General features: G+C 28.0%; 1 protein-coding gene across 1 annotated transcript; it reads right to left on the bottom strand.

Annotated features, from left to right (window-relative positions):
- Positions 1 to 13,423: 13,423 nt before the first annotated feature.
- On the bottom strand, positions 13,424 to 15,727 carry NCS57_00195000 (HTH CENPB-type domain-containing protein; the record flags this gene model as incomplete). Its single annotated transcript, XM_053051996.1, has 3 exons — positions 13,424 to 14,086; positions 14,145 to 14,546; positions 14,597 to 15,727. The coding sequence occupies 3 exons, from the start codon at positions 15,725 to 15,727 to the stop codon at positions 13,424 to 13,426; spliced, it is 2,196 nt and encodes a 731-aa protein (XP_052917242.1).
- Positions 15,728 to 17,230: the final 1,503 nt, after the last annotated feature.

Genomic DNA, 17,230 nt, shown 5'->3' on the forward strand with positions numbered 1-17,230 from the left:
TTAGAAGATAATAGCGACTAATTAATTATATCTTTATATATTAATTAAAGTATTTTAGTTATTTAAGCCCTAGCTTATTATTAATCTAGCTATTAAGAGATATTATAATAGCTTAATTATCTAGGAGGTTATTATCTTAATATTAGTTAGCGAGGTAATATTAGCCCATACTTATAATAAATAGTAGGATTACTCGGCCTTTCGCATTAATCGCCTAAATAATAATAATCTATTCCTTATTTCTAAGCTATATTAATTTTAGTTTTTTATATCTTTTAGAGCCTATAATAACTATTCTATTTATAATAATACTTATTAAAAAGCTAACCTTATTAAAGTTATAGATATTAATAAGGTTAATATTATATTTAGCGATTATATTCTCTATGAGCTTAAATTACTTTTAAATCTTAGCTAAATCTTCGCATTTAGCCTTCTAGTAGTTATATCTATAAAAAAAATATATCTTAAGTTTATTATATCGCTTAATAAAGTTAGAAGCCTAGCGCTTACTAATAGGTAGCGCATCGCGGTTAGCGAGTAATTAATTAGCTATTTTTTCTATACTATATAGTCGCGGGGGAAACCCTCGCGAATCTAAGTTAAGAATAAACTAAATTATAATCTATTCCTCTAGATTAGATAATTTGCGTAATTTAGGAGTAATATCACGCTAAGACTAAATGCTATTATGCCGACGACGCAAGGCATAATAGTTAACCTAATAGAGTCTTATAATAAGTCATAGCTTTAATTTTAGGTTATTTTAAAGGGCGTGAAGTATAAGAAATAATCTAGCTTCTTTATTCAATTAAGGTATGTTTAGTTATTGAGAATTAATTAATTAAATAGAAGTAATATAGGTTGAGGGATTTTTAGTGCACTCACTTGTCTAGTGCACTTACTTATTATATATGTTAAACTTATAATTAGTATAAAAGGGACCTTTTTTTATTAGAGCTAATAGGCTACCTTTATTAGAATTACTTATAAAGATATTTATAATATAATAATAAAAGGCCCTTATTATTAGAATGCTTACTTAGTAGCTTATAAGAAGCGAAATACTTATTATTTTTATTTTAATCTTAATAATATTTAAGGAAACCCTTAAGATAAGATCCTTTAACCCTCTTAAAGGCGCGAATTATAAAAAAAAATATTATAATAACTTAGAATTATCTAATTAAATAATAATAATTATAGATATTATACTAATAGCTTAAAATAATAAAGGCCTTAATATTATACTAAAGAGTAATATTAGCTAAAGTATAGAGGCTAAGAATAATATTAAGGTAATAATTAATAAGGCCCTCTTTAATTTATTCTAAGAACTTATAACTAAAAGATTAAATAGTTCTTTATTTATAATATTATTTTATTTATTTCTTATTTTTAAAGAGAGAGATATAATTAAGTATTTATAAAACTTTAATTAATAAGTAAAACTTATAAATATTTTTAAAGATAAAAAGCTAGGACTCTTTAAATTATATATTAACCTTAAGATAAAAAGAAAAGTTTAATAAGCTATAAAAGGCTTTAATTAAAAAAAGGCTTAAGAGAAATTAAAAGAATTTTTTATAAATAATAATTCTAATTAAACTAAAATAATTAAAAAAAAGCTTAAAATATTTAATAAGGTCTAACTAAAGATTAATTTTTATATTATTATTAAATAATTAAATAAATATTAATATCTTTTTAAATAGATTAATATAAATTAGATAAACTCCTATATATAATCCTAAGCTATTTATAAAGTATTACCTAAAGAGGTTATTAATAAGATCTATAAAAGGCATAATAAAAATATTAAGGAACTTATTATTATAAATTATTATAACCTTATAAATATAATTAAATAATATTATAAGAATGAGATTAAGATTAAGAAGACTTATTACTTTAGAAATAAAGATAATATTTATAAGGTTACCTAGGCCCTAACCCCTCTAAGGAATTCTAGCCTCTTTATAAAAAATACTAAGACCCTTAGGATCTTAAGAAAAAAGCCTAATAAAATAATTAACTTAAAAATTAATAACTTTATTATATAATTAACCTAGCTCTTAATTAATCTAGCGAAAAGGCAAGAGATATAGCTATAGCTTACTTAGATTATCTAGAGGGAAAATAATAAATAAGTTACTATAGGGATAAGCTAACCCTTTAGGATAAATACTATATTAATTAATTAACCTTAGAATTATAAGAATCTCTATATATATATAGCTTATAGATTAAGGCGAGGTAATTATTAAAATAATATAATATATTAATATTATATTTTGTTAGAGAAACAGAACACACCACACCACACAGCCAGATCTTCTAACGCGTATTCCTTTTTGTGACCTTTCAAAAGAGGGATCTCACACATTGTATCGTGATCTCAATAACATAGAAAATAGTAAGGGCAAATAATCAATTGATAGCAATGATGATTACGCCGAGGAAGAAAGCCCAAAGCTCCCCTTTCTCGTTATAACCGATGAAGAAGATGATAATAATAGTCAGAGGCCGCTGGCCTCTGACCCTTTTCTACGTATAAGAAATTGCCCAACAGCTCAAAACGGCTTAGCACTCATTTCCCCTAACTCAATATAAAAAAAAACTATTTTCTTAATACCTATATTAACTTAGCTTATAATAAAAGTGCTAATATTATAAGTTATAATCCTTAAGGTAAAATAACCCTCTTTAGAAGAGGTAATATAATATTATTACCTAATCTTATATATTAATTTAAGAAGTTTAAAGTCTAAAAGCTTATTTATAATTAATTAATATACTTCTTAGAATTAGATTTATACTTATTAATAAGGCGGCTTAAATAATATAATAAAGCTAGGCTTAGGTTTATATTAACTTAGCCTGAGAATAATATTATTAATAATTTTATATAAAAGAACCCTAAGGCCTTAGATCTCTATTGCCTAAAATATAAGTCCCTAGAAGGGTTTAATTAATTACCTAAGGAAATTATATATAAGGATTAAGATATCTTAAATAGCTAGAACTTATTACTTAAAACCTCTATTAATATAATCTTAGTTAATAAAGACCTTATATTACTTAATTAAGTAAAGGCGCCTTAGATATTTATTATTATAATTATTATTATTAATATTAGTATAAGAAAGAGGGTCTATATTAAAGATATTATTAAAATATAAAAAGCTATTTAGCTAATTAGGAAGTTAACTCTACTTAAAAAACTAGCCGCTATAGGTAAAGAAAAGAGCTAGAGGTTTTAAATACTTAAGGAAAAGTAAGCTTTAATTATATAAGAGCTAAGAAATAACTTTTAAATAAAAAAAATCTTAATTTTAACTAATAAGCTATTTATATTATTACCTTAATTAAATAAAGAGGTAATAAAAGATTACTAAGATATTATTAATAATATAAAATAGATTACTTATATTAAACCTATATTATATATTATTAAAGAAGGGCAGGGATTACCTAATTAAAAGGCTAATAGCGCTAATATAATCTAAGTTAATAAATAAAACTAAGGAGAAGCTTATTAAATAATAATTAGTAAGAGAGCTAATATAAATATAATTCTTATTAATAAAATAAGCTAAATTAATTAAATTAATAATAATATAAAAGACCTTTAGCCTAGAGACTATATTATTATAATTAATATAACGTATTTCATAAGCAAGTATAATAGACAAGCAAGTATAATAAAAATCCCTCACCTTATATCTTCTCTATTTAATTAATTAATTTATAATCACCCAATATATTAGGCCTTAGTAATAAGGCTAGAATGCTTCTAGTACTTTAAGCTATTTAAAATAACCTAAAATTAAGTCTCTGACGGGCTGCTACTATCTATAAGGTCTATTATTAGACCTTATATCGCCGATAGCAAGGCATTTAATCTCGACGTGATATTATCTAGAAATCACGTCGGCTATTTAATCTAGAGGAATAGATCCTTATTTACTTTATTCTCGACCTAGATTCGCGAGGATTTCCCCCTTGGCTTCGTGGTATAAAGGAAATGGCTAATTAATTACTTGCTGACCGCGACGCGCCACCTATTAATACGCATTAGGCTTTAAATTTTATTAAGTGATACTAAGAGCTTAAGACGTATTTTTTTCGGAAATATAACTATTAGAGAGCTAAGTGCGAAGATCTAATTATTATCCGCGATTAGTTTCGGCTTATAGCGAATATAATCGCGAAGTATAGCATCTGATTAGATAATATTTATAACTTTGACGAGATTAGCTTCCTTATAGGTATAATTATAAGCGAAATAGTTATTATAGGCTTAGAAAGGCATTTAAAGCTAAAATTAGTGCAGCCTAGAAACCGGGAATAGATTATAGTTATTTAAGTAATTAATATAGAAGGCTAGGCGATCTAATTATTTATTATTAGTGCGGGCTAATATCACCTCGCTAATTAGTACCGAGAAAGTAACCTCCCGGGCGATTAGGCTATTATAATAACCCAAAATAGCTAGACTAATAATGAGATTAGTCTTAAGTAGCTTAAGTACTTTAATTAATATATAATTAATTAATTAATTAGTTCCTATTATCTCTTAATCCTTAATAGCTATAAAAACCACTAATCTATTAAATTTAAGAGATATTATAAAGAAAAGAAAATTATCTAGCTTTATATACCACCTTATTTATCTTATTTACTTTAGCCTCTTAATATTAGGTGCTTTAGCGTGCTAAAGTAAGCTTATAGTCGAGAAATAGAGTGATTAATTAAATGCTCTATAACCTATGTTTTAAAGATTAAGTTCTTTCTAGCCTTCCACATAGTATATAAGGCTACTATAACTAAAAGAAATATTAAGAGGGCTTTTAAAGGAGTTAGCCTTATTTCTCTTGACCTAGAAATTATAGTCTTAAAGCTTAATATATAGCTATGGACTCTAATGCCTGCTGAGGAAGGGGCTAAACCTTTAACCCCTTGGATCTTAAGGACCCTAAAGACTATACTTAAGGCTAAATCTTAGTCTAAATATCTTAAAAGACGGATTAAAAGGCATTAAAGTAGCTCTCTAGAGTTAATCCTTAAAGCTCTATAATCTCTTATAAAAGAAATAAAGGCTATTATATATAAGGTTACCTTATTAATTATTGAGGTCAAAGATCTTTAAGAGGCAAATAAGATATTAAGCCGGCGCCGGAGGGCAAAAAGGACTAAATTATAGTGAAGAGGGGTAATAATAATAGAGGAAGGTAGGTAAATAATTAATTAGATGGATGCTAATGTATAGGTAGTGGCTAAATTATCGAGGAGTAGTGGTCGAGGAAGGTTAGTCGGACTAGGTATTCGGCGCTATGGTATATATAGTAAGCCTGGCTATAATGCAAGGACCTATTAGGCAGTGATTAAGATATCTAGGGAAGAGTATAGCGAGTAGTTTTAATTAATTAAATAGTTTATAATGTTTTTCTTGCGATTTCTAGTAGGAAGGTTAGGATTTTTATTATACTTACTTATTTATTATACTTACTTATGAAATATATTAGGTATAATAAATAAAAAGATAAAGATAATAAAGGTTTATTAAAATAAGATAGAGACCTTAGGGAAGACTATATTTATAGCTAAAGAAAAAAAACTAATTAATTAAATAATTAATAATATTAAACTAATAAATAAGGGCTAAAATAAGAAAATTACCTAGTCCTAGGAACTACCTTATATTCTTATAAGACTTAATAATCTAGAGGGCAAGGTTATTAAAGCTATAATAGATATAAGCTCTAAAAGAAATATTATTTTATAAGAGCTTATAAAAGCCTATAGCCTTAAAGTTACTCTAGCCTATGCCTTAATTATATCTTTCTCCTAGGATTAAATTATTATATTAGGCTAGATTATTATTTAATTATACCTTAGTAATATATAGATCTAATAAAAGATATATATAGCGCCCTTAAAGGGAATCTTAATTCCCTTTATCCTTAATATATTATTTATCTACTTAGCGAGAGTATTATTTAATTATTTAATAAGAAATAATTCTATACTCCTCTAATACTAACTAAGTAATACCTATATTATTACCCTAGCTATAGGGTCTATTAAGTAAGAGGCCCTAACTTATAGTATAGATAATAATATATCGCTAAAATAAATATTAACCTTTTATTTAAACCTAAGGTTAATTAAGAGAGTAATTTAAAATTAGATAATATCTTAATATTATTATAATAATTAAGTTAGGAATTAAGGGAAGAGGTAATTAATATTATTAAAATAGAGATAATTAGGTAATATTATATAGCCCTTAAGGATATAAATTATTTAATTAAAAAATAAATAAAAAAGAAATATAAAATATAAAAAAAAAAAGACTTACCTAATTAAAATAAATTAAAAGAAATCTTAATTAATACTCTTTATAAAAAGAAAGGTATTAAGATCTACCTAAGAAATAATATCTTATTTAATAAATCTACCTTAGAAAGTAACCTAGAATAAAAAGCTAAAAAATAAGAGGAGGTAAAAAAGAAATTATAAGAGGATTTAAAATATTAAGATTAGATTATATTAAAATTCTTAGATATTAAATAAAGAACCTAGATCTATAAAAAATAACTCTAAGGATTAATTAATTAAATAAATAATACCTTTATATATAAAGAATTAGATATATTCCTCGAGATTATATATAATAGAAAAGTAATATTTATATAGGAATTTTTAGAGTATAGAAAACTTAACTTATTTATTATATCGCCGTAGGTTATTAAGGTAATTAAGTATAAGGCCTAGTAAATAAAAGGTATACCTATCCCTAAAGGGTATAAAATAAAAGTTATTAAATTCCTAAGAACCTAGATAAAAAGAGGAATCCTTAAAGAAAGTTATAGCCCTTATAGGAATTTATTCTTTCTTATTTAAAAAAAAAATAATTAGTTTTAATTAATTAATTTAGCTATATTAATAAATAAATATATAATATAAGATAGCCTTATCCCTCTAGGCTATAATAAGTTCTTTATAGACTTTATTATATATAAGATATTATTTCTCTTAGATTTTTTTTTAAGATATAATTAGATAAAACTAGCAAAGGTTAATAAAGACCTAACTAATTTTATAATACTAATTAGATTACTAAGAATATATATATTACTATAAGGAGCTATAAACTTAATTACCTAATTTACCTAAAATATCCTTTAAATCTTAAGAGACCTAATCCCTAATATCTATTAGTCCTTTTTAGATAATATCTATATTAAGAGACTTATAATAAACTATAATAAAGAGGAGGTAGCCCTAGGAATATACCGCTTTATTCTAGAATACTTAATTAACCTTAATAAAGTATTAATAAATATTAAGCTATTAGGCTATATAATTATAGGCTAAAAGTCTTAGTTTTATAGAAAAATAATAATAATTACTAGCTACCTCTATAAGACTTATAGGAGGAAGCTAAAAGAGAGGAAGGTTATAAAAATCTTAGAGTAAGAAGATTATTTTAATATAAGAGAAGTAAGGTCTTTCCTTAGTATTATAAGATATTATTATTAATAGATTAAATAATTCGCATAGATTATAAAGGCTTTAATAGACCTATTAAAAAAAGATATTAAGTTTATCTAGGGAATAAACTAAAAAGAGGCTATAAAGATATTAAAGAAAAGAATTATAGTACCGCTAATTCTTATTACTCTTAATTACTCCGAGGAAGCTAAGGAGATAATCCTTATAGTTAATATAAGCCTTTTAGGCTAGAGATATATTTTAATATAAATAATTAATAAAAAATAAAAACTAATTTAATTTAAATCTAAATTATAAAACTTAGCTAAAACTAAATATAATATAATAAAGAAAAAATATAAGGTAGTCTTTTATACCTTCTATCGCCTTAAGGGCATAATCTATAGCATTCCCTTTATTCTTAAGACTAATTTATAAGTATTAATCTACTAAATTAATAATAAAATAAATAATATACCTAGTTCCCTTATCTTAAGATAAATTAATTACCTTTTTTTTTTTAATTTTATACTTAAATATATACCTAGAAAAAAGAACTATATAACTAATAGATTATTATAAAAGTATATAAGACTATTTAATTAATTAGATATATAAATTAAAAGAGATATTAAAGACTTTATTAACCTTTACCTTAATATAATTTATATTAATAGGGAACCTAATATCCTAGATAATATCTATTCTTAAGAGCATAGGGATATAGCTAAATACCTATATATCTTTAAGAAGCCTAAGAGACTAACTTATTTATAATTATAATAATTTAAAAGAAAAGCTCTTTTTTTTTTATTTAAAGATAATAATTTTAGAAATAAATAAAATAAGATTATAATTTACCTCTATTAATAATAAATAACCTAGAGATATAAAAGAAATTAATTAAATTATATTACTTTAATAGCGGTTATAAGGGCAGGGAAATAACCTATAACCTTATAAAAAGGAGATATTTCTAAAATAATATATAAAACTAAGTCTCTAAAATAATATAATATTACCCTACTTATTAAGCCTATGCTCCTTAGAGGCTATTAAAGGCTATCTAATATATTAAACTATTTAATCCTATAATTAAAGTTTATTTTAACTACTAATATATATTATTAGACTAAGGGTTTAAGTACCTCGTGGAGGTAAGATATGATATAATAAGATAAGTAGAAATAATCCCTCTAAAAAAGATTATAATTAAAATACTAAGGCGCTTTATAGCTAACCTTATTTACTAATTTAATATAATTTCTATAGTAATAATAAATAATAAGCCTAAATTTAAAAAAGAATTTCTACCCTTACTTAAGGAATTAAGAATATAATAAATTATTATATCTCTATATAACCCTAAAGCTAATAATATTAATAAGAGAGGGTATTACTTTATTTTAATAACTTTAAGGAAAATAAAAAAAAAAAAAAAGCTAAGATAATATAATAACCTAGAGAAAATACTTTTTACTAATAAAATAGCTATAAAAATACTATATAAATACTCTCCTTTTTATCTTATCTATAAATAAGAGCTAATATAACCCCTAGAGGTTAATCTTCTTACTTAGTAATTAATTAATTAAGATAAAATATCTATAGTAAATAACCTTATCCTTATAAGGGTTAGAATCCTTAAAAGAAAAAATAAAAATATAAAAATAGCGCGGTAAAAGATTAATATATTTAAGGCGAAAGTTATAAAGAAGTAAAATAAAAAGAATATCTATAGATTAAGAAAGACCTCTCTAAAGATTAAGGATTTAATATTAAGATTTAATATTCCCTAATTAAATAATATATTAATAAAAATAAAGATAATATATAAGTAATATAGCCTATTTTATATCTTTAAATATTATAATAAAGTAAATTATTATAAGCTTAAGATACTTAATAGCTATAAGATTATAAAATCTATCTATAAGGATTACCTAAAGAAATTTATAAAAGATAAAAATAACTAATAAGAAGGGGAGTTAAATAAAAAAGAAATCCTTAAAAAGCTTAAAGAAAAAAAAAAAGTTTAAAGGGAAGTAGAGATAAAAAGAATATATAGGTAATAAGAAATAAAAAAGTAATAAATAATTAAATAATTAATTAAGTAAGTAATAATAAAAATAAAGAAAAAAATAATAAAAAGAAGAATCTTAATAAAAAAAATAAAATATTATACTTAAGGAGAAATACTTTAATATATATAGAAATATAACTTCTAAGCCTTATTACTAAGTAAATTACTTAATATAAAAGCCTCTAAAATAAAATAAAAAAAAAAGAGAAGTAATATTAAAAACTTATAAAGATTCTTAGGTTTCTAATAAAAAAGGATAAAATAAAAAAGAAAATTTTAATACTATAATATAACTACTAGAATTTTTAATAAATCTAGGTATTTATTTTATAAGAGATATATAGATTATTTAATTAAATACTAGAGATATTACCTAAGATATAAAAGATACTATTTAGAATAGGCGAGATACTATAAGAAATAAGCGCGATATAATCTATAATAATTTAGATATAATACTTAAATTTATTATTTATTAAGAAATAAGCTTAATATAAAGCCTATAGAAAATAATTAAAACTAAATAAAAAACTTAATAAGGAGATTAAGAATAAATAAAGGTAAATAATTAATTAAAAATAATTATAGATATAAAGCTAGACTCTATTATTAATTAAGTAAAAATAATAACTCTTTATTATACTTAAAATTTATCTCTTAGTAAGAAAACTCCTAAGACCTAAAATCTAACCCCTTCTAGAACCTAAAAGGGTTAGCCTTCTTATTAAGAGCTAATTAATATATCCCCTAGAGAAACTAATAGTCCTATTCTTAATTCTTATCCTTAGAAGGGTATAGATAAGAAATATAAGGATAAAATACCTAATTTAATTAATTAATTCTAATCTTATTAAATAAATCCTTTAAAGTATCTTTCCCCTATAGAGGCTAATCTAAAAGACCCTTAGTAATAGATTTTAGCTAATACCTAGGCAGAAACTCTTACTTATAAGGCTTCTAATACTAAATATAATTAATATACTTCTTACTTATAAAACCCTTAATTAAGATATAAAATAAGAAGAGGTAAAAGATATACTCCTTATTTTAGCTAATATTAATTAAATAAGACTAATAGTAATATTAATAAAAGATAGGGTTATAAAACCCGAGGAGGGTAATCCTAAGAGCTTTTTAATACTCTAGGTAAATAATTAATTACTTAAAGAATTATCTATAGGGATAAGTAAAATTAATAAGGATATAAATAATCTAAAGAGAATAATTTAATATTAATAAAATAAGCTCTCTTATAATAATATTAAGAGCGCTATAATACTTAAAGAAATATTTCGCAATAGCCTTTAGGTTCTTATAGCCTATATTATTAAAAATAAGCTTAATATATAGAGAGAAGTTATCTTAGTTAAGGGCAAAGTAAGAATAGATCTAGACCTTAAGGCACTTATAGACCTATTTAATTATTTAGTTAAAAAGGCTATTAAGAGCAGAGAGGATATAAGAACTAGCCCTAGGGAGGTTAGTTATCTAGGCCTCTATAAGAGTTACCTTAAAACTACTATAATTACTCTACTAAGAGGAGGTACCCCTCTAGAAATTAATATAAGAGAGCTAAGGCTAAGTAAAAGTCTAAATATTAAGAAGGATATTTTATTATTTATTAGCGAGGATCTTATAAGGAGTCTATATAAATATAATAAATTAATTAATTAAAAATATAAATAAAAATAATAAAATTAAAAGAAAAGAGAATAAGAAAATAAAAAGTATATAAGAATTATATATATATTAGGTTAAAATATATAAAAAAAAAAATAATATATTTAGGTAACCTCTAAGTAAAAGGCTATAATTTATAATCGCCCTCTATATATAATAAAAGAACTAAATAGCCTTATAAGAGGAAAATAATATACTAGCTTTCTTTTATACCTTATATATAAATTAACCCTTTATTTATTTTCCTCGAGATATAAAGATATATCTCGCTCCTTATTTATAATTACCTACGCTGACTATTTAATTAAAATATAAAACCTCTTTTTTACCTATTTAAAAGTAACGTATATGTATAGCAAGTGTCACAGTCATGCAAGTGTCACAATTTGATTTTAGTTAAAATAAGGGTTTTTTAAAAAATTCTAGAAAATTAAAACTAAGCTCAAAAAGGCTAAAAATTAGAAGTTAGTATGATTATATAATATATTACTCACCCCAATTCTTATAGATTATTAGAAAAATTCGTATAGGGAAGTATAGAGAAAACCTATTCGCACTGTATAAATAGCTATTTCTCTATAAAGTAGATTTTTTAAAAATCTATAAAAATTATATATAGTTTATCTATAAGTTAAATAGCTAGAAACACTCTTTTTAAGTTTTTAGCTATTCTATTTAAGTTTTTATTAAAGTTAGAAAATCCTAGTTTTAGTGCACAGTCCAGCTGTGACACTTGCATAACTGTGACACTTGCTTATCATATACGTTATATATCTATTCCCTTAATAAAATAATATTCTTTATCTAATAATAGCGAGATTAATATAAATTAATAACTAACCTTAGGATTAGCCTTTTATACCCTAGAATTAATAAGCTTAAAAGACTAATTAATTACCTTTTTATTTAATTATATAAAATATAACTATATAAGAACTATATACTATATATATTATATATAAATTAATAAAAAGACCTTCTTATAGCAATAACTCTATACCCTTAAGTATACTTTAAACCTTTAAGATACCTCTACTTATATAATTAATTATCTTTTTCGCCCTTATTAACTACTTATAATTTATAAAAAAAGAGAAAATAGCCTACTTAGTAGCTTAAGTTAATTACTTTAAAGGAATAAGAAGCTTTCTTAAGAAAAATAAAACTAGCCCTAATATAATTAAGAAGTTATATAAATCTAAGTAGCCGCCCTTTTTTTAGCTATAATAGAAATAAGATTATTAAGACTCTATTACCTTTAAATACCTTAGTATAATAAATAATTACTAATTAATTAAATTAAAGCTTAGAAAAGATAAGCTTTAAAGGAATTACTTTAATAATCTTACTTATAATATATTATAAGGGGAATATATATTAGCTCTATAGCGCTTATACTAAGACCTAGAGAAAAATAAAGAGATATTTCTAAATAACTTAATCTTAGTAATACTATAAATACTTAGAAATAACCTTAAAAAGGTTATTATAATTATATAATATAAAATTAATATCTAAGTAAAAAAGCTAAAATATAACTCTAATTAAGAGGAACCTTTATTATTTCTTCTTAATAACTATAAGAAAATACTAATAAATTATAATATAGGTTTTAGAGAGATTTAAAAATAATATAAAGCCTAAAGAGGGAAAAGATTCTTTATAAGATTTTTTAGGTTTAAATATAATAAGTATTTTATTATATTTATATAAAATAAGGTTAAGGGCGACTTTTATTACTTTAATATTATATTAATTAATTAAAAGCTCTATATAAAGCTCGCCTTTATTACCTAGCGAGAATACCTTATAAGCACTAATTAATTATATTATTTTAATTTTTATTTTATTTCTTTAACTCTATAGAGAGAGGAATAAAAATATAATCTCCTTAGTACCCGTTGGCTCATGTGGGTCTAGCGACCCAGGCGAGCCAACCTAGCAAGCTAGGTTGGCCACAAAATTGTGAGACAGCCACAAAATTATGAGACACTGTGGGGCCCTGTTTTCCCCCTTGAAAAGCCTCCTTTTTCGGTCTCTCAGTTTTGGAAGCCGTCCAGAGTGATTTATGAAGGTGCAAAAGAGCAAGTCGAAGCTATTGGCGATGCCTGATGTGATGATATTGATGATATTGACAACAGCTATTATAGAAGCCGCCACCTAAGCCTCCAAGGCCGCCGCCTTCCTGGACGATTCCTCATATAAATTTGGCTGTGAGAGCGTCTTTTTAGCCCTCCGGGCTGGCTTCTTGTGCGGCCCTTGCTCGTGTGATGATGCCCGTGATCCTCTGTATTCCTGATATGTGGTGTTGAGGCCGTATCGGGCACGGCGTGGAGGGGGGTCCAGGTGGCAAAGACGGCAGCCGCGGCGGTGAGGGTGTAACCGGCGGCGATGAGGGCATCCGCAGTAGAGGCTCGAATAGAGGAGTTCCTCGTCATCTTCATCTTCCTCGGCAGGAGCCGGTTCGAGCTGGAAAGTGATACTATCGTCACTTCCTGCGAGAGCGGTCCAGTCCATCGCGCTGAGGGGTTTCGGGGCAAAACTAGCGTTGTGAATAGCTTCGTGGACTTCCTGCGGCAGTTGCGTATCTATCATGAAAGGGTCAGGCTTTTGGGTAAGTATCTGATGCATAGTCGAGCGTTGTGTCTCCATAGAATAATACTCAATGTCCTTCCCTGTGTGCTCTAACCACTGAGCCCACGATGCCTTCTTCTTCACGCCGTCGACGGTGATCTCTTTCTCTTGCCGCCATTGGTCCTTGATCTTCTTCATCTCCTGGATGACGAGGCTGCGAGCGGTCCGGACCTGTGCCTTCTCCTCCTTCTGCCGGGCTTCGGCGATAACCTCCCTCCTGCTGGTCTCGAATCTCCTGCAGACTAACGTTGTGACTAAAATCTCCTATCGGCTTCGCTCTCTTCCCTCTTTTCGTGGCGTTGTATCTCTTCTCAATCCGAGCCCGGCGGTCATCGACATAAGCAGTGACTGTAGATTCAAGAACCACAGCTTCCGTGACGACATTACGTATCTGACGAAGTCCGGCACGCGTGGGGGAGCTGAAGGTATCGCCGTAGCGGTCTGAGAGTCGTTTGGCGGTATCTGCGGCGGCCTGGAAGCGAGATTCCTGAGGAAGGAGGGAGGCAAAGGCCGGGTCAACAGCCTGCTTCGCCTGAAGCTGCTTCTTGGCCAGATATGCTATCGCCGGCTTAGGATTTGGTGGATAGATGCCTGACTTCTCGAAGCCTGAGATGATATTATGTGCCGTGAATCCTTCCTCGAAGACTTCCTGCTTTAACTCAGTGAGTCTATCGATATAGAAGAAGAGGTGTAACTTGCCTGAAAGCCGCGGACGAAGTCAGTGCGGGAGAAGGAGATATTGCCCTTCCGAAGCCACTTGCCGAGAAGCTTCTGGTGGGCGTTCTTCAGCGGCTGAAAGACCCCAACATCCATCGGCTGTAGTACATGCGTAGAGTGAGGAGGCAAGGGAGCTGTGATGATACAGAACTTCGCACAATACTCTCTAACGGCGAAGACTCCGTGTCCCGTGAAGCCGTCAAAGACGATGAGTCTCCAGATAGTCGTATCAGCGGCGTGAGAGATAGGGGGAATATCATATTGAACGTGCTTTCGCACAGGATCTCTAAGGAACTCATCACACCCAAACCACTCCTCAAATGTCTGTCCCGTACGCTGTGCCTTAGCGGACTTAGCCCAGGAACACCGGTTGAAGTGTATCATCCACTCGAGAGTAATCTCGCCGTTGGAGAAGGCCGTGTCGGACTGGGCGAAGCGGATATCAGGATCGGCATCTATATACGCCCAATCTAGTGTAGGCCAAGTCTTGAAGATAAGCCACGGCGGCATCGTATCACCCGCCGCGCTGCCTGTACCGATGAGGGTACAGGTCTCCCGGTTGGAAGGGGAGAGAACCTGCTTCCTTGTCCTTCGCCTTGTCCGTACGACGAGGACTTTAACGCTTTCCCTGAGGATACCGATCCTAATACCGGCCTGGTCAGTATTCCAGCACTCAGAAGCGCTGATATTATGACTCCGGATGGTCTCAGTAAGGTTCTTGAACCACTGTTTGAGGTCATCGAGACCGCCGGCTTCCCAGGACTCACGAGACTGTTCTGCGGCTTTGAGGAATGCCTGCTCAAGCTCAGGATGATTGTCACGGAAGCGAGCATACCACATCTTGCTGACGGGATCGGCATCAGGGTTCCTGCGCTGACGGAGGGTTGTGGCGGCATCTTCTATCTCAGGCTTAGAGGCGGGAAATCCGGACCTCTCCATCCAGATGACGAAGGCCACGATAGCTTCATCTTCTTCGTCTGTGAGGACCCGCGGTCTGCCGACTTGCTGAGGCGTAAATCCGGTCTCTAGCCTCGTCACGATCCTCTGAATAGAGGCAACAGAGGATCCGGGGTGGCGTGAGCTGGCGGCACGAAGTGAGAGAGGTTGAGTCATGCCGGAGGAAGAGGTTCGGTGGAGGCCCCGGGCATGCCGGGCACGTGATGCCACGACTTCCCGGGCGGCCCTGAGATTCGCTTCACTCGGCATAATGAAGATGGACAAAAGAGAGGCAGTTTTTACCACTTATTGTCGTGAAATATGGCCAAAATAGGTGGTGATTGCATGAAAATGAGGACATCATCAAGTGCGGGTCCTGTCTCATAATTTTGTGGCTGTCTCACAATTTTGTGGCCAACCTAGCTTGCTAGGTTGGCTCGCCTGGGTCGCTAGACCCACATGAGCCAACGGGTATATTTTACCTCTTTTAAACCCTTAGAGGGCTTATAAAAATAACTTTAAGCGAATTAGCTATAATTTATCCCCCTATAGCCTTAAATATTAATAAGAATAAGGTAATACTCTTATAACTATTTAATTTATTAATCTATAACTAGTTATTAGACTTATAAACTAAGGGGGGAAAGCCTAGAGATATCTTATATAATAATAACTTAGATAAGATTTAAGGTATTTATTAGACTATAATTTTTAATAAGCTAAGGATTAAAAATAATTATTTTTAATATAAGAATACCTATAATAAGGTCTTTATAAAATAATAATCTCTCTATATAGATATAATTAATTATAATCTAATTAAGTTTACTTAGATAATATCCTGAGATTAGCTTTATATTAACTAAGGAGGATATATATAGGTAAATATAAGAGATATTAGCTATATTAGTAATTAGTAATCTTATTAATTAATCTTAATTCCCTAGGCTAATCTAAGTAATATAATAAAAATTCCCTAAGGGCTAAGGCTATTTATAATCTTTAACTCTAGAGTTATATTTCTTAACCTCCTTATATAACTAATTAAATAATATACTAACCGAAGTATAAAGATTATAAATAATTTCCTTATTTATTAAGAAGAAGTAATTATCCTAATTAATAATAATAAGCCCGACCTAAAAATAAAAAAGCTAATAAAGAAATTAATTAGCCTAAGACCTAGGGTTTAAAAATAAACTAATAAATCCTTAACTCCTATACCTCTTAATTAAAAGGATTAGCCTTAGACCCTAAATAAGCCCCTTAGTAATCTATCCCTAGGGACTCTAAAGTAACTAAGACTTTTATTAAATAATAGCTCTAAGTATTAATAAACTAAGAGCCCCTTTTTATCTAAAGGTATAAAAGATATAACTATGAGATAAAAGCCACTAAGTCTATCTAATTAAATAATAATTAATTATAAATAAGGTTAAATTAAAAATAAGTATCCTTTTATTATTAAAGAAAGACCTTATATCTATAAAGCTAAAGATTTTATTTACTTAGACTATAAAACTAATAAAGAAGTTATATTAAAGCAAAAGGTAATTAAGGCAGGGATAAAGATTATATTAATTAACCTAGGGGAAAAGAGTTAGCTCGGCATAGTATATAGCTAGCCTATATAATAATTACTAACTAGTAATTATATTACTTACCTCCCTAGTAAGATAA

The sequence above is a fragment of the Fusarium keratoplasticum genome, chromosome 2 (assembly GCF_025433545.1).
Source record: "Fusarium keratoplasticum isolate Fu6.1 chromosome 2, whole genome shotgun sequence".
Lineage (NCBI taxonomy): Eukaryota > Fungi > Ascomycota > Sordariomycetes > Hypocreales > Nectriaceae > Fusarium > Fusarium keratoplasticum.